This window comes from Danio rerio, chromosome 8 (genome assembly GCF_049306965.1).
Source record: "Danio rerio strain Tuebingen ecotype United States chromosome 8, GRCz12tu, whole genome shotgun sequence".
Classification (NCBI taxonomy): domain Eukaryota; kingdom Metazoa; phylum Chordata; class Actinopteri; order Cypriniformes; family Danionidae; genus Danio; species Danio rerio.
This window is the reverse complement of record NC_133183.1, coordinates 9,373,705-9,400,946: the sequence shown is the minus strand read 5'-3', so window position 1 is coordinate 9,400,946 and position 27,242 is coordinate 9,373,705. Positions and strand designations below refer to the sequence as shown.

At 35.6% G+C, this 27,242-nt stretch overlaps 1 protein-coding gene and 1 long non-coding RNA gene across 9 annotated transcripts; one reads left to right on the top strand and one right to left on the bottom strand.

Moving 5' to 3' along the window:
* The first annotated feature begins 509 nt into the window (after positions 1-509).
* Positions 510-12,892, top strand: zgc:113363. 2 transcript variants are annotated; one of them, NM_001123302.1, is made up of 5 exons: positions 510-611; positions 4,169-4,289; positions 5,419-5,550; positions 6,170-6,409; positions 11,186-12,892. In NM_001123302.1, exons 2-5 carry the CDS (start codon positions 4,190-4,192, stop codon positions 11,443-11,445), a joined length of 732 nt encoding a protein of 243 aa, NP_001116774.1. In that variant the 5' UTR covers positions 510-611; positions 4,169-4,189; the 3' UTR covers positions 11,446-12,892. The 2 variants fall into 2 exon arrangements, with proteins under 2 accessions (NP_001116774.1, XP_017212865.1); XM_017357376.4 differs by lacking the exon at positions 510-611 and having other exon boundaries at positions 2,800-4,289; positions 11,186-12,758.
* Positions 2,472-26,346, bottom strand: si:dkey-242k1.4. Of its 7 annotated transcripts, XR_012384095.1 has the most exons (7): positions 25,036-26,346; positions 23,609-23,733; positions 20,643-20,968; positions 16,071-16,281; positions 11,200-11,441; positions 6,163-6,268; positions 2,472-4,277 (listed from the first exon to the last, which is right to left on the bottom strand). It is a non-coding gene; the product is annotated as a si:dkey-242k1.4 (long non-coding RNA). The 7 variants fall into 7 exon arrangements; XR_223915.6 differs by lacking the exon at positions 20,643-20,968 and having other exon boundaries at positions 11,211-11,441; XR_012384094.1 differs by lacking the exon at positions 25,036-26,346 and having other exon boundaries at positions 11,211-11,441; positions 23,609-23,695.
* Positions 26,347-27,242: the final 896 nt, after the last annotated feature.

Below are 27,242 nucleotides of genomic sequence, written 5' to 3'. Positions count from 1 at the left end.
TATTTCAAGTAACAAAAAATTTATTTTTCAGAATTTAGTTTTAGCAAAGTCCCTTTTTTATTCAATAGTCTTTGGTTTTAGTTAATTAAAAATGATTCGTATTTACATGTGTTTCGCATTGATTTATTATTTTAAAGGTTTTTGGTTTCTACTAGAATCAAGTGATAATAGTTATCAAAGTTGTTGATTTCCATCATCAAACATTAAAGATTACATCATTTAAATATTTCAGTTGCTTTTTTGTAATAGATTTAGAACTAGTTCAGTAATAGTGCATTTCAGTAAGTAAAATATTTTAAAAATTAAAGGTTTTTGGTTTGTAAATTCATTATTTTATTTTTTTCTTTATAATGTTCTGTGATTGTATATTTTCACACTATTCATACTTTAAAACAACAAAAAAGTTGTTCATTTCCCCATAGACATCTGTTTATGGATTCCCCGCGGTGCAGGAAGGATGTCGTGCACGCGCAAACGCTCAAGATCTGAGAGCGCGCGCCAGTCAGAGCAGATGCGGCTCGCTCTCCCTGACGGACATCACACATACGTTCATTCTGCATTAAAGTGAGTTTTAAAATCCTCGGTACAAGACTGGAGTTATTCGAGTTAAGGTAAGACTTCGCTTTAACTTTGTGTCTTTAAGCTGTAATCATTTTAGCTCAATAGAAATTGACAGTCAAGTCATGAGAAACTTTACTTCAGTTTGACGTTACGTTAGCGCGTTCACGTGCAGATGTATGCACAGTTACACACTTTATCTTTTAATAAAACGCGTTTGTAAATGAAACAAACAAGAGGTAACATTTTAACTTCAAACTGTAATCTTTTACTTATATCCAAAACGTAATTATTTTTTATAGGTTTAGTTTTACAATTACGACATTGTTATTGCGCTCTGTGGAACTATTAACCATTGCTTACGTTCAGTAGTTTCATATTTACATTATGATATTTATTACATATTCAAATAAATTTTGTGTAACTTCTAAAATTTGTTATCATGTGTTATTTTATGTATTTTACACTATTAAATGTCGGGTTTCACACAATTGTTCCAACACAAATTGATTTAAGTTCATAATTTAAGGTAACATACATAAAACAATTTAGTTGTACTAAAAAAACCTCAAGAATTGTGTTGGTTCAACTAATTTTGAATAAGTAATTTTAACGACCAGCAACATTTTTTTGAGTGGATAATGTTTGTAATGTTGTTATAATTATTATAAAGTAACCATGTGAATTAATTAAAAAAGTTTATAAGTGAATTTTTAAGTGATCTGAAGGACAGAATATGTAGGCCTATTTTTATACAAATTAGTACTTTTACAGCTTTCTTTCATCCAATTAATAAAAATGCATGGTAATGATTCACATCTACATTTTATTTAGATTACTAGAGATTTATTAGATTATTTTATTACTTGACCCAATGCAAAATAAATAATTTGCTGTAAAGAACTCCATGAGAACAATTTTATATAACCTGGTACAAAGCATATTTGTCTTATTGAAGAAAGTCAATAAATTTAGATTTTTTTATATTTGTCCTAAACAAGATGATATAGCTTTAATCAAAACCTCAATTCCCATAAAATGTTCATTCATTCAATAAAAAAGTAAATGGTTTTACATCTAAATTTGATCACTTGAGCCAATGAAAAATAAATAATTTGCCTTAAATATTTTAAGTCCATGAAAGGACAAAGTATATTGTAATGATTGCTTTATGTAGGCAACTGGAGCTATAACCTAACTAAACTGTTTAATAAATCTAAATGGCTAGCAGGGTGCTAGCATAACTAGGGCCAGACAGTATCTGCAGACATTTTTTGCCATTTCTGCACAGAATTTAGCAAAAAAAATCAGCAGATTTATGTGGAATAATTTTGGGAGTATCATAACAAAAACATAATATATTAAATAAAAAAATAATACCTTTTTAAACTTTTATTTACTGTTTACACCACTCTCCCCTGAGTGTCTCTGTTGGCAGAATAAGCGGGTAAGAGGCGGCTCAGAACATGAACAGCTCTTAACAGGACTATACCACCTCGTTGATGGTGATGATGAACAGTATATTTTAAATAAATAAAATATTGGTGTTAAATCTCTGAAGCCAACTCAAATTTAAACACATAAAGATTATAGAAGAACAACCAATGTATTTTAACTAATATAACACATAAACTAACTCTAAACCATTTCCCATGATGCACCTAATTATAGTGCTGTAGGTCAGGTCATTACAATATTGAGTTTCTGTTTGATACGCATGCACTGGCCTGTGTGAATAACCTTACATTTTTACATTGGTCAAATTAGCAATATCACATGAGTAGCAGTGCGATATGGCTGTATATCAGCATATACAGTATATACAGCCATATCGCACTGCTACTCATGTGATATTGCATTTATACTACAGTTTAACATCACAATCCTGTATATAAATAAGAAAATCAAACATAGAGAGTCTAAAAACCCTTTTTTATTAGGAACTATTTTCTTCCGCCATTCATTCACATCTACAGCTGACGTCAAAACAGCAGAAGTTGTTACTAATTCACCAACATCACTTTAGAGCTAGTGTTTGAATTACTCTGTCTAAAGTGATGACAAAACTGCTGATTCTTGCTAACACTTTAAGGTTTTAAGGCTAAATGTGACATGAAATGCAATCCATGTACAGAGATATATTCTTACAGTGTTACAGTCATCAGTATTTCTCTGTTGCAATCGGAATTTCACAATAATTAACCCCGAAATTAACAACGAATCCACTAACGTTACCAGACTGCTGTTGTGTTTTTGAAAAGGAAAAACGCTAAACACGAGAGAATCAGGATAGGATGCAGCGGGTTTTGGGCAGCCGCTTCGATCGGGTACTGTCCCAAAGTGGGCAACCCGGGGGTGTTTAGTTTATAGACTGTACCAAAGAGGGGGGTGGCTGAACTTACAGGAGTTTTGTTTCTTTTTAAAGAAATAAAACAGGGATGTTTGCAGGAGACTGATCTAAAATACAAGATACTCCCATGAAAAACGGAAGTGTTGGCTGGTGTTCTTACCAGTTTAATATTGATTTGATCTGCTATAGTCAGAAATCAGAGTGTTATATCTTCTAAGCGTAAGGGCTTATTATGCGGTTCTGTCGCCATCTTGTGGATAGAAAACGTCAACTGTCGCTGACGAGCTGTCTCTCAGAAATTGTAAATATTTTAAAATAGGCACTATTCTTGCAAATAACCTGCACAGTAACTACATTCTCAACTAAAAAATGCCTCAAAAGTATAATTTGTTGTCTAACGGCAGTAATATTTGTGAAACTGTAGTGTCTGCTTGTTGCTGGCTGTATGTGGGCGGAGTAATACACAAAGGGTAAAGAGGCTGTACGGATACTGATATTACTAAAATATATGACAGCTATCAGCCAATCAGATTTGAGTTCGTAATCAAAAACTCTTTATTTGACTATGTTTTGAATATAAAAAGTCTATTACTTGATTTAAAAAATAAAACAAATAATATTAAACTGAAATGAAAGATACATTTTTAATTGGATAGAGTACTGCTTGAAAATGTGTTTCAGATCTAATCAGCATTGGAGAGAGAGACCGCATTGACTTAAGTCAGATTCAGAAGCCCTTTAATGGGCGTACATGAACAAGGAATTAGTCTTGGTGTATTGATAAGACAAGCTACAAATGTAATAAAACAAAGATTAAAATGCAAGCAGATTCAATAAAATATGAAAAAACAAATGAGTAACGGGAAAGGTGGACATATAAGCTGACTCAAAAACAGGGTCAGACGGGGACAAGCTTTTAACTGGAGACAGAACAATAAAACCCTACAGGTAAGACACGGGCAGATCCTTAAAACAGCAAACAACTATCTAAAATGTTTATTATGACTCCTGGGCTTTGATGATATTGTCAATTTGGTTTGACTCAGCAGGATGTTAGTCATATTAGTCAACTTCCCAAACCACTTCAGGCCAGTTCCTAGCAGCAGACGAGCATGTTTTGCGCACTTTAAGTCAGATTTTCTTTCTCATGGAGTTTTAGAGGATAAAAGTCACCATGTTAGAGGTTTTCATTATGACCTCTACCCCACAAACAGCCAGGCTGATTTCATGCATATGAGCTCTTGCTGGATGTGTTTTCAGAGTTCGAGTCAAGCGTCTCAAATGGAGACAGAAGCCATGGATGTCCAACAGCAGGACGGAGGGCAGGACAGTCCTGTTCACACAACACAACCAAAGGCCACCGGCAAACCTGAAGACACAGGTGAGATGTTTATAAAGCAAATCTGAGCCTATTTAGCATTTATGCTTCATTTATTCTGAATAAATAATAGGGCTGTGCAATATTTTGCGGTTGTGCATATCATGATAAACATATCACAAGGGTTTGGAGTAAACAAGCAAAGCACAATATATCGTTTCAGCATCAATATCACAATGCAACCAACAGTTTTCGTATTTTGTGATTCACAAGTGTTTTCCATTTATTTATGTGAAATTTAAAGTGAAAAAAATTTAAAGTGACTTTCATTGACATTTTAGTAGTTTAAAATAATGTATAAGAAATAATATGTAGAGAAAAAATCCTGAAAAATAACAGAAAATGTACTGGCAGTTCATCATTAAGGTTTTTGTAGTGTAATGTACAACATCAAACCAGACAATATATCACTTTGTGAAGTGTATTAATAAACTAATTTCGAGAGGAGCATGCACTTATGATTGATAGCAGTCCACATTAGCTAACACCGATTCACCGGAGCTCCACGCCCACTGTTATGCATATTTTGACAAAATTCTGAGGTGGACCTGAACCGAAAGTGGGGGGTGTCATGATCCTTTAAAAAGTCAAGTATTTTCACAGATTTCCAGCACCCATGCAAACCCTGTACATTAATACATGCATCTCTGAGACCAAGCAGAGTGGCAAAGCTGTTTTTTTTTGTTTGTTTTTGTTTATAAATTTGTAATAATTTTAGAATGGATGACTGAATATGATTAAGCAAATTAGTCACGTTACAAAAGCTATCAAATAGCAGAGCAGTATCTCCACTCTGTTACAAGTGTTTTTGTCCCTGGTTGTTCTTGATGTTTTCAGGTTGATATAACTGCAAATTGGTGGTGATGATTATTTTATTTATTTTACTTTAAGTTGATGAAATGTCTAAATTGTTTTATGCAACAGTAAAAATAAGTTGTTCACTTTCAGAAGTTGTTGTGATGCTTTTTTCTCCCATGAAATAATATAAAACATACGTTGGTTGTAAAAACATTCATTTATAGCATATCGCATATCACTTATCAAATAATTTATGCATTATCCTTCAATATCATGTCCTAATAAAAAGTATGAAAGCAAAATGTCATTTAGATTTTTATTGTTTGTCTGACAGGTCCTGTCCTGACTGAGACTGTTCACAGCGGAAGCAACGAGTCGCTGATAGATGGTGTTACAACCAGTGATGATGCTTTACTGCTTCCTGATCATATACCTACAATTTCACACAAAATAGATAAAGGCAATGGTAATTATATTTGTATGCATCAAAAATATAATTAATTATAATGAATGTTTTTAACATATTCATATACTTCTCAATACTCATGTTTTCTTTTTAGGATTCTCCTATATTTTTCCATTCTCTCCTGTTTAAAACTTGCTTGTATTTCACACATATTTTGATACCTCTCTATAATAAAATCCTGTAAAACGCAGGTGGCAGCACACAACATATAAGTTAAATTATACACAAACTGTAGCTAAACCTTCCATATGCAATACCTCCAAACCACCAGGGGACGCCACATGCTATCAAAGTTAAGAAAATATATACAGACAAAAACGAATAAAAAACACCTGTATTCCATTATCTTTAAAGCCATTTGGCCATCGATCACACTTTCTCTATAAACTCCACATCAATCAAATCATGTATTGACTGTCAGACGCGTGCCATAATAATAAAGACTGTTTCCTTGAGCAGCTTCTGTCCACTTATCTAAAAGGTTTAAGTTTGTGCTTAGTACTTTAGGTCAATGCATTTGAATTATATGGATTTGTATATACTTCACAAATTGTAACATAATAAAATGCAGCACTTACTGAACTTTTATATATTATAATGTCAATTTAATACCTTTCAGTGAAGCCCTGTCTTCCCAATGGCACTTCTCCAGTAGTCAATGGGTGCGCTGTGACCTGTTCACCTCCTGCTTCTTCACCACAAGTTTCGACATCTCGTCCTGCAGCACAACAGAAATGCAACCCACATGCAAAATGCAACGGACACAAACAACCTCCCAGAAAACAAATGTCCTCCACCTCCCAGAGCCAGAAGAGTTTCAACGGCGATGCGACTCAGATTCAGAGAGTGGCTGGAGATGGTAAGAAAAGTTGAAGTGAAAATTATTAGCGTGAAATTTTAATTGTTCGAAAAATATTTCCCAACTGTTTTTTTTAACAGAGAGAATTTTTTGTTCAACATATTTTTAAACATAGTAGTTTTAATAACTTATTTCGATAACACTTTAAAAAAATGGTCCATTAGATAATGTTTTTACAAGCATTAACCAAGTATAAATAATCTTGCAAAGCATTTATTAATTATAGTCCAACATGAACTAATGCATTATTAAAATTATTATTAAAAGTTGTGCTTGTTAACATTATTTAATGCACTGTGAGTTAACATGAACTAACCTTATTTATTCATTCATTCATTCAATTTCTTTTCGGCTTAGTCCTTTTATTAATCCGGGGTCGCCACAGCAGAATGAACCGCCAACTTATCCAGCATATGTTTTACGCAGAGGATGCCATTCCAGCCGCAACCCATCTCTGGGCCACACTCATTCACACTCATACTCTACAGACAATTAAGCTTACCCAATTCACCTGTACCGCATGTCTTTGGACTGTGGGGGAAACCGAAGCAGGGAGAACATGCAAACTCCACACAGAAACGCCAACTGACCCAGGCGAGGCTCAAACTAGTGACCTTCTTGCTGTGAGACGACAGCACTAAATACTTACTAAATAATACTAACTTAAACGTTATTTAACCTAACATTAACTAATGTTAACAAACATGAATAAATATTGTAAAAAATTTATTACTAATACTAACTTTAACATTAATTAATGGACCATTATTTTAAAGTCTTGCCCTAATTTCTTTTGTAATATAATAATTAACCGGTGATTCTACAAGATACTAGTATTCAGCTTAAAGTGCCATTTAAATACACTGTAAAAATGTTCTTGCTGCTTACATTTATTTTTTTGAATTAAAGAAACTTTTATAGTCATCTCAACTTACATCAAAGTAAAAATATTAAGTTAAAGTTTCTCAAACTAAAAGAATTTTCAAAAATTTGTTGAAACCAAATTAACTGATTAATATAAGTTCAAGTAACATAAAACATTTGTTTTCATGACTTTTTGTCATATAATCTTTACAGTGTACTTAAGTTTGTTGTGTTAACTACACATTAAAAATATCTTGCTGCATATAATTTTTTTAGTTCAATCCAAGGAACTTTTACAGTCAACAAAACTTACATCATTCATTAATTTTTCTTCGGCTTCCTCTCTTTATTTATCAGGGGTCACCACAGTGGAATGAGCCACCAACTTATCATATGTTTTGCGCAGCAGATGCTCTTCCAGCCACAACTCCTATACACACTCATTCACACATACACTACGACCAATTTAGTTTATTCAATTCACCTATAGCACATGTCTTTGGGCTGGAGGGGGGAAAAACGGAGCACCCAGAGGAAACCAGTGCTTAATTTGTGAATTGTGAGGACCCGGAACAGATCGGGCTAATCGATCCGGCAAAAAGTGTGGAGCAGAAGTGGGGGGTGGTGGATCGCGGAGGGGTGTTGCGGACGAAAGTGAGCGGGGTGGGGGTGTCGCGGATGACAGTGAAGAGAGTTGGGGAGTCGCAGAAGAAAGCGACAGTGAACAATGGACAGAGGAGAAGGGTGGTTGAGGAGGGGGATCAGTAAAATGAGGTGCTGGATCAGATCTCAGAGGTGCCAGATACGGATCCGGCGTGTTCCGGCACAAATTAAGCCCTGTAGGAAACCCACGCCAACACGGGGACAACATGCAAACTCCACATAGAAATGCCAACTAACCCAGCCGGGGCTCGAACCAGCGACCTTCTTGCTGTGAGGCGACAATTCTAACATCAGTCTAACTGACTGATATTAAGTTAAACTTTGTATACTACAAAAAATCTGTTTAATTTATATTAGTTACAAATATTAACACATTTTTTAACTAACTAGTTTTATTAGATTAAAAATTTTTGTTTTCATGACTTTTGTCACATTGTTTTTACAGTATAGGCAAGTTATTGTATAACAGTGGTTTGAAAAAAAAATCATATCGAAAATAAATCTTAAGGGATAATAATATAGACCACAAAACTGTTAAAAATAAATATATATATAAACTCTGGCCAAACTAAAAACAATAAGACTTATAAGTCATCTTAACTTACATCAGTCAAACTGAATAAAAATATTAAACTAAACTTTGTATATCTAAAAAAAATAGATGAAACTCGATAAACTGATTAATATTAGTTACATTAACAAAAATTAATAGATTTGTTTTGTGAATCTTTGTCAAACTGCTTTTTTTCCAGCCAAACTTAAGAAATAAAACATATATTATAGTAAACACTGTGAAAATGTTCTTGCTCTATTAAACATCACTTTGTAAATATTTGCAAAAGAATACAGATTTTAGACAAATGTTAACTGTATCTATTGGTTCAATCCATGCTCAGATTTTAAAGACAATATTTTCATGTATTATAAGAGCATGTGGGTCATGTTTGAAAAGCGGCCTCCACCCACAGGGCTATTCGTAAATACATGGCCTGCTCTTATCTTTCAGCGACACTGGGACTGGCCTGTGGATATATCTTCATGTGTTTAATGCTCCCTTCACGTCAGCGTTTGATAATTCTTTCCGTTAGGTCACACATCTCTGTTTGATGAACTCACACTTAGCCAGACCATAAATATTCTTGCACATTAGATAGCGGTGACTTAAAATACTGAGAGAGCATTTTACTTGATGTTTTGTAATAGCATGAGTTTGTGAGTATTTCTAATGTATTGAAGCAAATCGTATTTAGTATGGTAGTAATAGTACGGTGGGATCACACATTATTAGTGTCAATGTTTTTGCATGTTGAAAACATGTGTGTAAACACAATTGATGATAAAGGACATTAGAAAAAAAAATACTACTAAAACTGTGAAAAAAAATCAAAATGTTACTTCCTTAATGATATCAGAATGACTTGAGCATTTTAAAATAAACACATATAAAATAAACACTTGGATGTTTATGAAATATTGTGTTTCTGTCTAAAGATATGGTTTCAGCGACCTAGCATGAGATACATGAGGTAATTTTGTTTATTTCTTTGTCTTTGTAGGTTGTGGAAATATACAGCAGATACAGTAACTGATATAAGAGGGAGAAAGTCCTCCCTTTGTCTCTAAAGGCCGGCTCACACTGTGAGATTTTTTATAATCCTAAATGATCATAGCATGTCATACTGCACAAACATAGCTCTCATGGCACACTGTAAGATCTCAGCAGTCATAAAGTCAGACTGAACGACATGAAGATGAGCCAAACACAAAAGAAAACACCCCCGGAGTTTGATGTAACTCCCTGCAAAACACTTTCACTATCCTGCGTTCTAAAATGATTTCTTACAGCAAACCTAAACAATCTCAATGTTGCACACAGTGTGTTTCAATTATAAAACCATGAAGATAAAGACTGTTTCGACATTTCCCCGCGGTCATTTGAATTGTCGCATGGATTGCGTTATTCAATTCTGAGCTCCTATTGGTTCTTGGATTGACTCTCATCATAGCTGTTGTCACACAACAGGAAACTGCCAGAACTTCATCTGAGAACAAATCTGATCACAACGGGCATTATACGGCTTTGAGTGAACATGTCAATATCACCAACGAAGATTACCGATTTTAGCCGAGGATTTCACGAATCTTTTAGAATTTCCCAAATTTGTTTCAGATGACAAAATCGTGGCTGAAATCTCAGTGTGAGCAGGGCTTTAGTCAATCATGGAATTTTCAAATTGTCATGACAAAAGTCAACTAATCACTTTTTACAGGTTAGGGTAATCAGGCAAGTCATTGTATAACAGTGGTTTGTTTTGTAGCCAATCTAAAGAAAAGATTGCCCAAGGGGGCTAATAATATTGACCTTAAAATGTTTTTTAAACAATTAAAAACTTCTTTTATTATAGCGGAAATAAAACAAACAAGACTTTCTCCAGATAGAAAAAAAATAACCACTTGGTTAAGTACCACTTGATAAAAATATTTATATATATATGTATACATATATATATATATATACTTACGCACTAATACAATTCACCAAACAAGAAATGATCAGGAAAACATAATCATACACTAAATAAGTATAGAAATTAAAGGGTAAAATACCACATATATAAACAAAGATATACAAACATAGGATAACAAAAATAAGAATAAGTGAATAAATAAACAAATAAATAAATAAATAATGCGAAGGAAAGAAAATGGGCAATTAAGATATAGGTGTCTACTTAAAGAAATTTAGAAAATGGCTCCAGACTTTCTGGAACTGTTCTGGCTTTTGTTTAATTGCAAACTAAATCTTTTCCATTTGAAGAACATGTAAGAAATCAAAAACCCATTGCCAATATAAGAAGGGAAAGCTGCTGACTTCCTATTCATAAGAATAAGTCGCCTAGCCAGTAAGGTTGCAAAGGCTTCACTATCAGCCTGAAATGAATTTAATTCAACATATTCTGGCAGGATTCCAAACAGTGCTGTTATGGGGTCTCTTGAGAAATATATAAAATAATAATAATAATAATAATTGCAGACACTGTAAAAATGGTTGGGTTCCACAAAATTGATTTGTGTTGTGGACAACATGAAGTAAGTTAGCTTATTAGTTTTGACAAATTTAAGTGTATTGAACATAAAACAATTATGTTGTCCCCCCCCAAAAAACTCAAGAATTGTGTTGTTTCAGCTCATTTTAAATAAGTAGTTTGAACAAATAATCAATTATTTATGTTTGTGTGTGTGTTTCAGATTGCTGTGCGCACTGTATACTGGCCTGCCTGTTCTGCGAGGTGCTGTCCTGGTGTTCGGCCGTGGCTCAGTGTTTGGCCTGTGGTCTAGAGTGTGATGCTCTCTGCTGCTGTGGTGAAGCGGCCGGCGGAGGTCTGGCCTGCTGCGCTGAGGACTCCTGCTCTGCCCTGCTGGATTGTGGGATACTGGAGGACTGCTGCCAATCTTCAGACTGTCTGGAGATCTGCTTGGAATGCTGCTCCATCTGTTTCCCTGCCTGAAAACACAATGATATCAAGCACTCGAAGGACTGTAAGCATCGGGATTTACAGTATCTTTTATTGTTTATCCTGCATTTTGTATTTATTTTGTATGAAGAATTCATTTGTTGGACTGTTCTGCACGAGGTTACTTTCTGAATTCTGACAAGCCATACAACCAAAATCAAAAGGTTTGCTGTTACTCACCCCTTTATCCAAGATGTAGGTTTATTATTATTATTTTTATTGTCAGCAGGGAGAGCAAGTATTGAACACGTCATGTTTTTTTCTGGGAATAATATTTCTAAAGGAGCTGTTGACAAGGAGTTGAACCAGATTTTGGTAAAAACCCCAAAAATACAAACATTAAACTATAACAAAACTAAAATCTGAAAAATAAGTTCTGTGTAATTACAATCGAATGACAGAAAGAGAAAGTCCTGAACTCAGGTTTTTCTGAGTTTTTCCACAGACTTTAACAGTGTAAAGATCTTGATGGTTCTGTGGGTCTCGTCTATTAAATCTGATCTAGCATTTTCTATTGGATTCGAGTTAGGCAATTGGCTGGGCCATTCTACAGCTGGATTTTCTTTCTCTGAAAGCATTTGAGAGTTTCCTTGGCTGTGTTTTGGATCATGTGATAATAAAAATGTGTGTAAATGGACAAACCAGCAGGCTGAGCACATCGGACTAGAACCTCTTCGTCACAGTCAACTCTGCTCCGCATCCCAGGTCCGCCGACATACACGGCAAGCTACTGGGTAGACTGGTAACACCAGAAAGGCCACCCATGCGGAGGTAAGTAGTCAGCTGGTAGCACGAAAAGGAACAGAAGCCGTTAGCTGCATCATACCGCCCTGTAGCGTTCATTTTAAAGACGAAATTCATTTAGACGGACCTCTGGCTACAAAATTCGTGCTCTAGAGAATTGTATACAGGAGTACATCTACACAATGAGCCTGTGTTGACATTTTTGCAAATCTGAAATAGGTTACTTTGGGTGCATTTTGTTATATGTTTTGGATACACATCTCTCTTGTACATGTCAAGGAGAAGGCGGAGCTTGTCATACAGATTACCCAGCGAACCACTGACTTAAACCTCTCCCTAAACCTAACCAATAGTGTTGTTAAAAGCATATGTTGGAGAAAAGACATATTCGATAATATATAGTAGACAATGTCACGTTGTTTTGTGGTATTTATGTATGTGGTGTTGTGCAAAGAACTGCATGAAAATAATAAATTATTCTTCAATAATATGTTCCTGTTAATATCATTAGTGAGAAAATGAACAGAAGTTGTTGACGTCATACCGCCTTGTAGTGTTCATTTCGCCTAAAAATTGCAATTAAACATGTTAAAGTACTTTTTTGCAGTTTTAGGCAAGGCAAGTTTATTTATATAGCACATTTCATACACAGTGGCAATACAAAGTGCTTTACATAAACAAGAATAAAAGAAACAAGTAAAATAAAAATAAAAACAAATAATAAAAAAAAAACAGGAAAATTCTCCCAATGTTGGTAATAACCAAAAAAAAAAAAAAAGGCAGTGAAAGCCCAGACAGCAGCTGAAATCTCTCAGTAGTTATTCAGCAACCCTCTGCCCTTTGTCATTGTAAATGAATATCAGCTGCTTCAGTCCAACATCAACATTATCAGGATGATGAAAATGTCAGGGTGGACATTTCAGCAAGACAATGATCCAAAACACAGCCAAGGAAACTCTCAAATGCTTTCAGAGAAAGAAATCAAGCTGTAGAATGGCCCAGCCAATCACCTGACTTGAATACAATAGAAAATACAAAATAAAGCTCAGATTTGATAGACGAAACCCACAGAACCAATCAAGATTTTTACACCCTGTTGAAGTCTTTGAAAGACTCAATGAATGTGATTTCATTCTCCATGTGAGAGGCGTCTTTAAGCTGCCATCATTAAAAAAGCCTTTTATATAAAGAATTAAATACATTTCAGAGTTCAGGACTTTTTCCTTGTGTCATTTCATAGTTTTATCACAGAATTCATTTCTAGATCTGTTTGTTTTTGTTTTATTTTTGAATTGTTTGGGTTTTTACCAAAATCTGGTTCAATCCCATGTCAACAGCTCCTTTAGAAATATTATTCCCAGGAAAAAAATGACGTGTTTAATATTTATTTTCCCCACTGTAGTTAAATAATAAGCCTGTATTGTTTAAATCAGACTTTGTTTTTTTTGTGCATTTTGAAAATCCACATTTGAATGTGAAACATGTCTAAAACATGTGAAAAGTGTGGGTCTGAAATATTTAAATGATCTGTCAGACCCTAGTCATACTATTTTATTTGATAACAAATATTGCTATTGTCCTTTAAAAATTAGAATCGTCTATTTTGACTCTTTTTCTCAAGTAGTGTTGAAAACTTGCCTGTGATGAAAATACTTACTGTTTCAGCCCATATGTGACTTGTACAGCAGCAGCATGTTACAATGCATGAAGCAGATATGCACACTAAAAATGCCCTATTACTGCATTAAACATCAGATTTTTATACTGCAAATATCCCTAAAATCATTTGTTTTGAAGCATGCCGTTTGAAAGCTGAGAATGAGTCGTGAGGATCTTTGTTCTCAGCGCTCTTATCTAAATTGCGTGCTGCAGGAAGCCTGGCCGATGCAAAAATATCCAGTCAGGATGACTATAAAGCGCTCGCATATTCCTCCGGGCATGTTGAATTTCACAGGCTTTCTCCAGATGACTCTGCCCAGTGTTTGGACAGCGGGCACTGCTTTAGAGATGTTGAATCTGGCAGAGCAACAGAGGTCTGTGTGTCCAACAAAAGCTCGACCTGCATCCCTCCCTTTATCCCGCTGTGGGTTAAAACATTACAAACATCAGCTAAAAACTGCTGCATGTCTGCCCTACAGCAGACATTTCATATCTAATATTTAAAAAGATGCATCCATCAACCATAAGGAACTATAATTTTATAATTGATTGTGATTTTACACTTTACTGCTCTGAAGTGATGGTAAAAACGTTTTTAAAGTGTCACATAAAAATTATAAAATTTTTTATTAATAAAACCACAGGGGTGCGGCCAGGTAGGGGGCATACTAGACATTGTGCCCAGGGGCCTTGAATTCTTAATCCGGGCCTGCCCATAGGTCTCTGAAGAGCGCAAATGAAGCTACAAGTATGCGCGGCCAACTGTCGTGATTTTGTTTGCGCGTCATCACACTGACCGCGGGATACCAAACAAGGGCACGAAAGTGGAGCGTCAGTGGAGCTACAGATGCCTGCTAGCATTGTGCTTAGACGGGCTTTTCTTTAGGAGAAATATTTAATTCTTCATTACATGCGACTCGTTTGTGTTCTGACCACATGTGCTTGGTTGTACACTATATCAATAAAGTGTTGAGTCTTTTAAAAACACTGTTGTAAAACAGGAGTGGCGCAGTAGGTAGTGCTGTCCCCTCACAGCAAGAAGGTCGCTGGGTCGTTGGTTCGAACCTCGGCTCAGTTGGCGTTTCTGTGTGGAGTTTGCCTGTTCTCCCTGCCTTCGCGTGGGTTTCCTCCGGGTGCTCCGGTTTCCCCGGAGACATGCGGTACAGGTGAATTGGGTAGACTAAATTGTCCGTAGTGTATGAGTGTGTGTGAATGTGTCTGTGGATGTTTCCCAGAGATGGGTTGCGGCTGGAAGGGCATCCGCTGCGTAAAAACTTGCTGGATAAGTTGGCGGTTCATTCCGCTGTGGCGACCCCGGATTAAAAAAGGGACTAAGCCGACAAGAAAATGAATGAATGAATGTTGTAAAACATTGAGCCAGTAAGCATTGTTCTTATGATGTTTTTCTAAAGGAGGAAACTGTGAAGTTCTTCCAAATACTTCAGATATAGTCTGTGTTAGTAAATGCAAGACTATTGATGAAATCCAGGCATAACACTGTATGACAACGTTTCAGATGACTGTTCTAGAGCCTAAAGCTAATCAATTGTTCAGATTCTGGAGTGCATTACAGCTCTAAAAAATATAAATGATCTTAAATAAAACCAATACATTTGTAGAGATGGCATATAAGTATATAATTTCACTCACCTGGGAAATGGGGGAAACTTGAATGGTTTGAGCACAATTAAGTGCACACAGCATGCCATATCATCTGATAATTGAAGGAAATCAATCCAAAAGGCAATTAAGCCACATAAAACAAAACAAAAATGCAATGAATATGCTGAGTTCAGCGGCTAATCAGCCGGAATCAGCTGAGGTGAAGTGACAGCGACCAGAGAGACCTAGCTGTCACTCAAGCTGTCACCAAAACCATCTTTTGTACCAGGCTGTAAACATGTTTTCTCAGCTGTAAAATTGGCCAATTTAGCATTGTTTAAGGGGGCTAATAATACTGACCTTAAAATTATTTAAAAGAATAATAAAAACTGCTTTTATTCTAGCTGAAATAAACCAAGTAAGACAGGATCCAGAAGAAACATATTATAGGAAATACTTTGAAAAATCCCTTGCTCAGTTAAACATCGTTTGGGAAATATTTGAAAAAGAAAAAAATAATAATAGGAAGGCTAATACTTTTGACTTCAGCTGTAGATATCTGTACAAGTGTGTGTGTGTGTGCGTGCATGCATGTGTGTGTAGATGAGTCTCACCTCCTGGACGGTTGGCTGGCGGGGAGCAGGAAAGGCTGTGTTTATTGTACAGATGTGCCAAGTGGCGTCAACAGGAAGTGGAGGAAGTGACTGAAATGACAGCGCTGGGGCGACAGGATAGTCCCTTAAGGCCCGAATCAGGCTCGGTTCTGACCCAGCGATCCTGCCCGCCGTTTCAAAGAGCAGAGCCAGGAAACAGCTTTCAGCATCACTGCACGAAAAGAGACAAAACACAGCTTTACTACATCAAAGCCTCAGCGTCACGCATGACATCAGGGAGGCTAATGACGGGACCAGATTTTTCTGGTTGCAACAATAGCTTTTATCATCATTACTCACGGTTTTAACACAGTATTGACAAAAGCCACAGAAAGTGTTACTTTAACAGGTATAATAACAAAAGAAAATACTTTTTTGTGTGTGTAACGTCTCTATTGTAAACTGTAAAACCTAAAAAGTTAAGGTAACTCAAACCAATTAAGAAAACCGATTGCAACAAAACATTTAAGTTTTAAAAACTAATCCAACTGAGTATTGTGAACTTAATCCATTTGAGTAAAGGAAGCAATTTGAGCACAGTAAAACCCATTAAAAGAAGAGAACTCAAACCTAAAACCTGAACCACACTGTTCCAGTTACTATGACCATTTATGTGAAGCTGCTTTGACACAATCTACATTGTAAAAGCGCTATACAAATAAAGCTGAATTGAATTGAATTGAAACCTACTGAGTACTGTAAAACCCAATAAGTTAGGTAATAATTAAGGTAACTCAAACAGTTTGAGGAAACTGATTGCTACAAACCATTTGAGTTAAATAATGAATCTAAATGAGTACTGTGAACTTACTCCATTTAAGTTGAAGTAATGAGGTATTTAGGGCGTACTCACACTATGCTATCCGAACCGTGCCCAGGCCCATTTCCTGGATCATTTGAGAAGTGTGAGTGCTCTGATTTGGGCTCAGGCACGGTTCACTTGGCCGGCCCTGGCCCGGTTGGAAGATGTGTGCCAGAGCGCGGGTCACTTGGGCTTTGGCGTGGTACACTTGTGTGTGAGTGCAATGAGTGTCTGAGCCCGAAAACTGAAGACGAGACATGACTTTTAAAGGACCGTTTCATATGTGTTTATTAATCATTCTTGCTGTTCAATGTAAGCAAACAGTTTTTTAAATACGTAAACCCCTCAGTGTCCGACAGCTGCACCTTCAGCAAACCTCCTAATTCCTTCAGCACGAGGTCTTTATGATTGTTTATGAGCGTCAAAAGTGGCGGATCTGTTCAGCGAAATATTTGACTGCTTGTCACCGCATCTCAAATGACTAAAACAATACAACTAAAGAAATCTCCACTGTGCTGAGCGAGAGCGCTTTTTACTGAACAGCGCATCATCAATGATGTAAGCGTGCTCAGGCCCGAACGTAATGCGAGTGCGGGCCATCGGTGGAGATGGGAGGGGGGACAAGCGTGCTTCGGCCCGGTTCAAGGCAGCCCATAACTAACTCATTACCCTCAACGCTGAGTTCAAAACTCTTTTTAAATGAGTAGACTTAACTTTCAGTATATTGAGTTAACAACACACATTTCATTTGATAAAGATGACTGTTGGGTTTTACAATGTAGATAAATCAGTAATACTTTAGGCACTTTAGGTTTCCTCTGGGTGCTCCGGTTTCCCCCACAGTCCAAAGACATGCGCTATGGGTGAATTAAATAAACTAAACAGGCCATATATGTGTGTGAATGAGTGGGTGTTTCCCAGTACTGGGTTGTAAAACATAAGTTTAATAAGTTGGCGGTTCATTCCGCTGTGGCAACCCCTGATGAGTAAAGGGACTAAGTGGAAGGAAAATGAATGAATGAAAGTTTTGTAAAGCTGCTTTGAAACTGTAACTATTGTGAAAAGAGCTTAACAAATACCCTTGAATTGAATTGAATTATCAGCTTATCGTTTGTATAATAGCTCTGTTCTGGTTAGATCATTCACGCATTTAAAATCTAAATTCAAAACCTAAACTCATACTTTACTCAGACGATTTTATTTTAGTCACAGAAAAATAGTGTAACATAACAGTGAGTCTGCTGTGGTCTGTGACGTGTTTTGCCGCGGGTCTGCGTGATGCGATTGAGACCACAATCCTGCTTTTGTTCACAGAAGGTTTTGGAGAAGAAAGAGCGCTGACGTTAGTGAGACTCTCATCCGTGAAGAACAACAAACTCTGCAGATTCTCCAGGGCTGAGGAGAACCACAACATTCAGGACGGCGAGAAGAAATAACCAGAACTTCCTTTATTTGCCCTTTCGAGATTCACAACCACACCTAACACCAGTCTAATACTCATGTCCTTATTTCTGTTTGTTGAACACTGGTAAACGAGAAAAATGGGAAACAATATTGAATTAAAATTTAAATAAAGAAAATAACCAATACATATTAATTTAATTAGTTTAAATGTCATTTAAAATATACAGTTTAAGTCAGAATTATTAGCTCCCTTTTGATTTTATTTTATTTTTTTAAATATTTCTCAAATTATGTTTCACAGAGCAAGGATATTTTCACAGTATGTCTGATATTATTTTTCTTCTTGAGAAAGTCTTATTTGTTTTACTTCGGCTAGAATAAAAGCAGTTATTCATTTTTTAAAAACCATTTTTGGGACAAAATTATTAGCCCCTTTAAGCTAATTTATTTATTTTTCAATAATCTACAGAACAAACCATCATTATACAATAACTTGCCTAATTACTCTAACCTGCCTAGTTCACCTTATTAACCTAGTTAAGCCTTTAAATGTCACTTTAAGCTGTATAGAAGTGTCTTGAAAAATATCAAGTAAAATATTATTTACTGTCATCATGGAAAATGTAAAATATATCAGTTATTAGAAATAAGTTTTTAAAACTATTATGCTTAAAAATGTGAAAACATTCAATCTGAAACAATCTTCCCTCCATTAAACAGAAATTGGTGAAAAAAATAAACAGGGGGGCTAATAATTCTGACTTCAACTGTATATTATAACTAATTACAATAATTACTAGTTTCTAATTATTATTGTTTTGTCTTTGCCTTGATTACAGTAGATACTATTTTACTACATTTTGTATTATACTTGTATTCAGATTAAAGTGCAATTTAAAGGCTTAATTAGGCAAGTATTTGGACAACAGTGGTTTGTTCTGTAACCAATCTGAAAATATATATATATATTAAATATATATTGATCTTTGTTTTTAAAAAATAAAAGAAATTTATTTTAGTTTCTTTTAAAAAGGCTTTCTCCAGAGATTTAAAACAAAAAGGAATTACTTGGGAAATGCTTGAAAAAACACACCGGCTACTTTATTAGATACACTTGTCCAAATGCTTATTAATGCAAATCTTTAATCAGCCAATCGCATGGTTAAATTGATCTGCTACCTTTCAAACCGAGCATCAGAATGGGGAAGAAAGATGATTTCAGTGACTTTGAACATCATGGTTGTTGATGACAGACGGGCTTTTCTGAGTATTTCAGAAACTGCTGATCTACTGGGATTTTCCGCACAACCATCTCTAGGGTTTACAGAGAATGGTCTGAAAAAGATGGGCTACAGCAGCAGAAGACCACAGCAGGTGCCACTCCTGTCAGTTAAGATCAGGAACCGAGGCTACAATTTACACAGGCTCACTAAAATTGGACGATAGAAGAAATTGGAAAAATGTTGCCTGGTCTGATGAGTCTCGACCGTAGAGTCAGAATTTGGCATCAACAACATGAAAGCATGGATCCATCCTGCCTCATCTCAATGGTTCAAGCTGCTGGTAGTGGTATAACATTGTGGGGGGTATTTTCTTGGCCCACTTTGGGCTCATTAGTACCAATGAGCATTATGTCAACGCCACAGCCTACCTGAGTATTGTTGCTGACCATGTCCATCCCTTTATGACCACAGTGTACTTCTGATGGCTACTTCCAGCAAGATAACGCGCCATGTCATAAAGAGTGAACATGACAATGAGTTCTTGAACATGACAATGAGTTTCTTGAACATGACAATGAGTTCACTGTACTCAAATGGCCTCCACAGTCATCAGATCTCAATCCAATAGATCACCTTTGGGATGTGGTGGAAAGGGAGATTTGCATCATGAATGTGCAGCTAACAAATCTGCAGCAACTGCGTGATGCTGTCATGTCAACATGGAGCAAAATCTCTGAGGAATATTTCCAGTACCTTGTTGAATCTATGCCATGAAGGATTAAAGCAGTTCTGAAAGCAAAAAGAGGTCCAACATGATACTAGCAGGGTGTACCTAATAAAGTGGCCAGTGTTAGTAAAACAAATTTAATGGTATCTATATACAGAATATGTAAATATATACATCAAAGTTTTAGATATTTGAAGTCTAAAAAACTATTAAATTATTGCAATTAAAATAAAAAAAATATCTAATTAAAGCAAAATCTTTACGCTAGTGCACGAGACATGTACAGTTCAACATTAAAATACAACAATTTAATGAAATTAAAAGTTTAATTTAAGTATAATACTGGGGTTAATTATTAATAAAAATATATATAATACCAATGTGGGGCGAGGCAGTGGCGCAGTAGGTAGTGCTGTCGCCTCACAGCAAGAAGGTCGCTGGTTCAAACCTCGGCTCAGATGGCTTTTCTGTGTGGAGTTTGCATGTTCTCCCTGCCTTCGCGTGGGTTTCCTCCAGGTGCTCCGGTTTCCCCCACAGTCAAAAGACATGTGGTACAGGTGAATTGGGTAGGCTAAATTACCGTACTGTGTGTGTGGATGTTTCCCAGAGATGGGTTGCGGCTGGAAGGGGATCCGCTGCGTAAAATCTTGCTGGATAAGTTGGCGGTTCATTCTGCTGTGGCGACCCCTGATTAATAAAGGGACTAAGCCGACAAGAAAATGAATGAATAAATGAATACCAATTTGCAAACAAAATGACTTGTTAAGTTTTAATCAGCTGCCATAAATAGCTTGTCCTCTGTTTTCATAGCTTGTCCTCTATAACACAGGCAATTCATCTATGATTTATGCTTCAATTACTCTGGGATCCTGATTGTTTTCACACTTGGAAATTAATTCTGGCTTGCCTACAAAGTGCTAATAAAATCAGCCCTGTTTGACATCTCATCTCAGAACAAAGACAGACTTTCTGCCCGAGAGCTTTATTTCCTCTCTGCGATAAAGACTCTCCCTGATGGAGGATATGCAGAACTATTAAAGGATAGCTCTTTATTAGGCTCTTTATTTTCTCTCCCTCATGTGTTTCCAAACCTTCAAGAGTTTCTTTTATTCTGCTGAACACAAAAGACAATATTTAGAAGAAAGCTAAAAGACTGTAACCATTGACTTCTATAGTAGAAAAAACAAAATGGAAGTCAATGGTTTTTTTGCTCAATAGAAGAAAAAAAAAACTCAGAAACGTTTGGAAACAAGTAAAGGGTGAGTAAATGATCATTGAATTTAGATTTTTTTTGGGTGTACTATCCCTTTAAATGTCTATTTATCTCTAGTTCATCCAGTGTCTATGTCTATTTATATTTAGTTCACTTAAAAAATTACATTTACTCATTATTTACTCTCTCTCATGTGTTTCCAAACCTGTATGAGTTTCTTTTATTGTTGAACACAAAAGATTATGTTTTGAAGAAAACTGAACGACTGTAAACACTGACTCCCATTTGTTTTTCCTACTATGGAAGTCAATGGTTACAGGTTTCTAGCGTTCTTCAAATTATTCTATTTTTTGTTCAATAGAAAAAAAAAAACAAAAAAAACTCATAAATGTTTGGAAACAAGTAAAGGGTTAATAAATGATCACAGAATTTTCATTTTTTGGGGTGTACTATCCCTTTAAATGTCTATTTATCTCTAGTTCACCCATTGTCTATTAGTCTTTTTATGCATAGTTCACTTAAAAAATTTACATTTACTCATTATTTACTCTTCCTAAAGTGTTTCCAAACCTGTATGAGTTTCTTTTATTCTGTTGAACACAAAAGAAGATATTTTAAAGAAAGCTGAAAACCTGTAACCATTGACTACCATTGCAGGAAAAACAAATACTATGGAAGTCAATGGTTACAGGTTTCTAACTTTCTTCAAATTATCTTATTTTGTGTTCAATTGAGGGAAAAAATTCAAAGGTTTGAAACAAGTAAAGGACGAGTAAATAATGACCGAATTTTCATTTTTTGGGTGAATTATCCCTTTAAATGTCTATTTATCTCTAATTTACCCAACATATTTTTGTCTATTTATGTATGTTTGTTTTTGTTTACCCAAAAGTGAACATTTACTCATTATTTACACTCTCTCTTATGTGTTTCCAAACTTTTATGAGTTTTTTTTTTATTCAATTGAACAAAGAAGTCGATATTTAGAAGAAAGCTGAAAACCTGTAACCATTGACTTTAATAGTAGAAAAAACAAATAGAAGTCAATGGTTACAGGTTTCTAGCATTCTTCAAATAATTAGAATTTGTGTTCAACTGAATAAATACACTTATAAGGGTTTGAAACAAGTAAAGGGCAAGTAAATGATGACATAATTTTCATTTTTTGGGTAAACTATGCCTTTAAATGTCTATTTATCTGTAGTTCACCCCTGTAGATTTGTCTATTTATGTACAGTTCAACCAAATAAAATACATTTACACACTTTTTACTCTCCCTTAAGTGTTTCCAAACCTTTATGAGTTTCTTTTATTCTGCTGAACACAAAATACGATATTTAGAAAAACACTGAAACACTGTAACCATTGACTTCCATAGTAGGAAAAACTAATTAAAGTCAATGGTAACAGGTTTCTGGCTTTCTTTAATTTACCTTATTTTGTGATCAACTGAATAAAGAAACTCATAAAACAAGTAAAGTGTGAGTAGGTTAAATGATGACAGAATTTTTGGGGTGAACTCTTGCTTTTAATGTCTAAAATGGACAGAGTAGGTTCAAATTTTGAGCAGTCAATGAAAGTAAAACCTGAAAATGTTATTTTGTTAAAGCTCGTAAGCTTCAGAAGAAACTTTAATTAAAGATCACCAGTTGATAAGTTAACTTGCAGGCCTAATATTATATATTTAACTTCATGTTGGTAGGCTGTTTTTGAAGAAACGTTAGGCCTACAACTGGTTCGACCTTATGTCTACAGAAATGGACAAAAAATGCTAGATTTTTTTGTTATTTTTATCTGGTCTCATTTATGGAAGCCTCAAGAACAGGAGAAAGTGTATTTCTACGTTTTCCTTAAACTTAATTCCTGTCTGAAGGGGTTACAATGTTGTGCGTTACACTAAAAACACCAAGTTATAAAACTAACACCTTTAATACGCGAAATAAAGATTTAAGAAAAAAAAGAGAAACGCGTTTTTATCGTAGTGAGGTGAAAAGATGTAACGTTAATAATAATAATATGATGCTGATATTTTCTGTGAAAGACAAACACACTTTCAGCGACGAGTTCGACAAACACGACACACACAGAAACACAAGACAGAAATATATAAAGACAATTAGACACAATTACCTGAAATTTCGCTGATAAGTCCAAACTAATTCGCTTAGTTATTCGGTCTTGGACATCTCCCGTTGATAAACTGATTTTTTTAAATGAGGTGATGTGAGTGACAGGTGTGGTTTTACCGCCCTCTGCTGGAAAAATAACCGCAGTAGCTGGATATTATTGTTTTTATTCGCAATATTAGAGATTCTTATTGGTAAAATTGCTCGGAAAATATTCACAATAACACCGTGTAGTACAAAAGTAAAATACGCCTTGATATTTCGTAAATCAATTAGCTTTTAGTTTATTAGATACCTTTTCATCATGTGCAATGGTTGTTTGCAATCACGTGGTTCTGGCCCTGTTCACATAATTTGGAGATTGATAAATATGGTATTATTTTACAGAGAACCCTCCCAATTTTACATATAGGATAATGCATATATTTGTTCATTGTACTTTAAGGTTTTATTTGTGTTACGATCTGTGTGGTCTATGCTCTTTCTGAAGGTTTCATATTATTCCACTGGATGGCAGTAAAGTTTTTTTAATCATGTTTTGAACATAATAAAAAGTTTCTGTCATATTAAAATGACAAGGTCATATTATTATTATTATTATTATTATTATTATTATTATTATTTATTATTGTTGTTGTTAGGTAGATATTTAAATGTTAATTTAAAGTTACTCCAAAAAACAATTACTATATAAATCATGTTGTTTCCCGTTTTTGTCCTCTTTAATTCCCAGCATAAAAACATGACATCAGAAAAATCACAAAAAATGAGCCATCTACCTGTGCAAATTACCTCTTCAAATATTTTCATCAATTTTCATAAGCTCAGACCATTCTGTTGTGAAATAAAGCTCTTCTCTCCTCTAATTCACAAAAGGAACTCATATGAGCCAAAATAACTCATTTGAGCAGGAAAATATTTGTCATTGCAGTGGTTTTCAAAAATATGTCTATACCGCCTTTTCTTCCGTTTTGCTATAAAAGCCGTTCAGCATTTCTTATTTTGAGCAATTTAAACCATTATAAACAACACAAAACAGAAACATTTTGATATTTTTTTTGCCTATTATTTCCATGACATATTTATATGAGTTGCTAAAACCATTAGCCTAATTTTTGAAGTATTAAATTCAACATCTTTTTTAATTTCCATAGCGCTTTTACAATGTAGATTGTGTCAAAGCAGCTTAACATAGAAGTTCAAGTAAACTGAAACTGTCAGTTCAGTTTTCAGAGTTAAAGTTCAGTTCAGTGTGGTTTAATATTTACAGCTGAAAGACCAAACAATGAAGAGCAAATCCAACGATGCACAGCTCTACAAGTCCCAAACCAAGCCACTGGCAACAGTGGCGAGGAACAAACTTTACCAATTGACAAAAGTGATGGAAAAAAACATCAAGAGAAACCTGCCTCAGTTGGGCATGACCATTACCTCTCTGGCCAAAAGTCCTGTGCAGAGCTGCAGTCTAGGCGCCGGAGGCTGGAGAACGCTGGACGTCCATCATGGAGAAGCTGCAGGTGTGAGTATAGGTCACCGGCAGGTGTACAGGCTTGCCCACAAGGTCTCATGCTCTCCACTCCTTCAAGACCACCACAGCATCTGCTCAGGATACGGCCTGGTCCAGAATTATGGAGACCTCTGGAAGTTCTCTATGGTTGGCATCATCTCTTCGTATGCGTTGTCCTTGAGTTCCTCAATGGTTGGCATCATCTTTTCACAGATCTTGTATCACACCAATTTCGAGAGGCCTTGGGATGAGCATCCCCAGATTGAAATAGAGAACAAGGCACTTCCGGTTTGGGCGAGAAGACGATGGCAGCGTGATAACCTTAGCTCCCGACAACGAGAATAAAAAGGCCTAAACGAAGAGTAAATACTCGACGATATAATTACTAGTTGGTAGGAAGAAGTGGATGGTCATGACAAAAGAGAGGCAAAACAAGATTAAAGGCAAGAAAATTGTACACAACATGGTAAACGTCACTGAGGTAAACGACGAGGAACCGCTAACCGAGCACAGAGAGGGCGAGGGGGAAACGGAGGTTGATCTGAAGACGATATTCAAAGAAATAAAGGATTTTCGTCAAGATAGCAAGAAACAATTCCAAGAGCTAAAAGAGGACATCAACAAAACTAATAGAAGACTTGACGAAACGGAGGAACGGATAACAGCAATGGAGGACAGAATGCAAACTACAGAGGATGTAGTCACGGAGATGATCAAACTGCACGATCAACTCGAAGCCAAACTAATTGATCAAGAAGGACGCGATAGGCGCAACAATATACGAATCTACTCAATACCCGAAGAGTCTGAAAAAAATTACACATCAATGATAGCCTTCATTGAACAGCTACTAAAAGAAAACCTCCAATTACCAACGGACTTGAACTTACAGATCGAAAGAGCCCATAGAGCCCTCACTCCTCTACCGCCACGGGGATCAGCACCACGATCCATCATTGTGAGATTTTTGGACTATAGAACGAAAGAAGAAATTATTAAAATGGCATGGAAAAACAAAGGATTTGAGTGGAAGGGAAAACGCATAAATTTCGACCACGACTACGCAACAGGGGTGTTAAAAAAGCGAAGAGAATACGCGGAGGTGAAAAGACTATTAAAAGAAAAAGGAATACGCTTCCAAACTCCTTTTCCTGCAAAAATGCGGGTCTTCTACGAGGACGGCGTCCGCATATACAGCTCTGCTACGGAAGCGACGCGAGATATGGCCGAGAGAGGATTGCCGGTGTTCCGGAGAATTCAGTTCCCCCTGTTCCCCCCCTCACAGCGCATGCGCTAATTCTCAGTAATGACGTCATGCTTTCGCTTCGCTAGTGAATAAATTCGTGTTGGTTTTGAAAAAAAAATTCGTGTTGGTTTTGCTGTATTAACAAGCCCAATGTTGGTTGCATTAAACAATGTTTTATTATATTTTGTAATTGTAATTTTTGCATGCACTCATTAATTGTTTTGTTGTTAATGTGCGTGTTTTCTCGTGTTTCTTTCAAACAAGCATTGTCTTTAAAATAAGCCTTGTCGAGAAAAATATCACTGCAAAATTAGTGTCTTTTGTTTTAGGTAAGTCACGATGATGCTTGTAATGTTTAAAAATTGCATAGACTGTTAATGCAAACATTTGTCACTTATCTGCATATGAAAACACATGGGAACAGATTTTCTGTAAGCAAGGTAAGTTTCCTGGATTAAAAAACAAAACAACAATACAATAACGTCTTTTTAATCTAATAATTGTCTCCAACAGTTTTCATCTGCAGAAAGGGCATTTAAACAAAAATTATGGATACAGCACATAATACAACTAAAAGATAGACTTAATTTTTTTTATAACTTTTGAAAACTTTTTTCCTATGTCTAAAGGGGTTTTACCATTGAAAAGGCATGGGAATTTTTTTACATTGCCCAAAGAAGTGTTAACTCCTATATATTACCTTTTGTGGATTTAAAAGGCACTACAATGATGCTGGTAACATTTTTTAATGGCATAATTATGTCTAAACTTGTATATGTGTAGAAAAGTGTATTTACAGTGATTTATGTTATTTTTGTGGACTAAACAATGACCATATGCATTCACCTGCTTGGGTAAATGGGTACTTTTTTTAATTTTCAACAA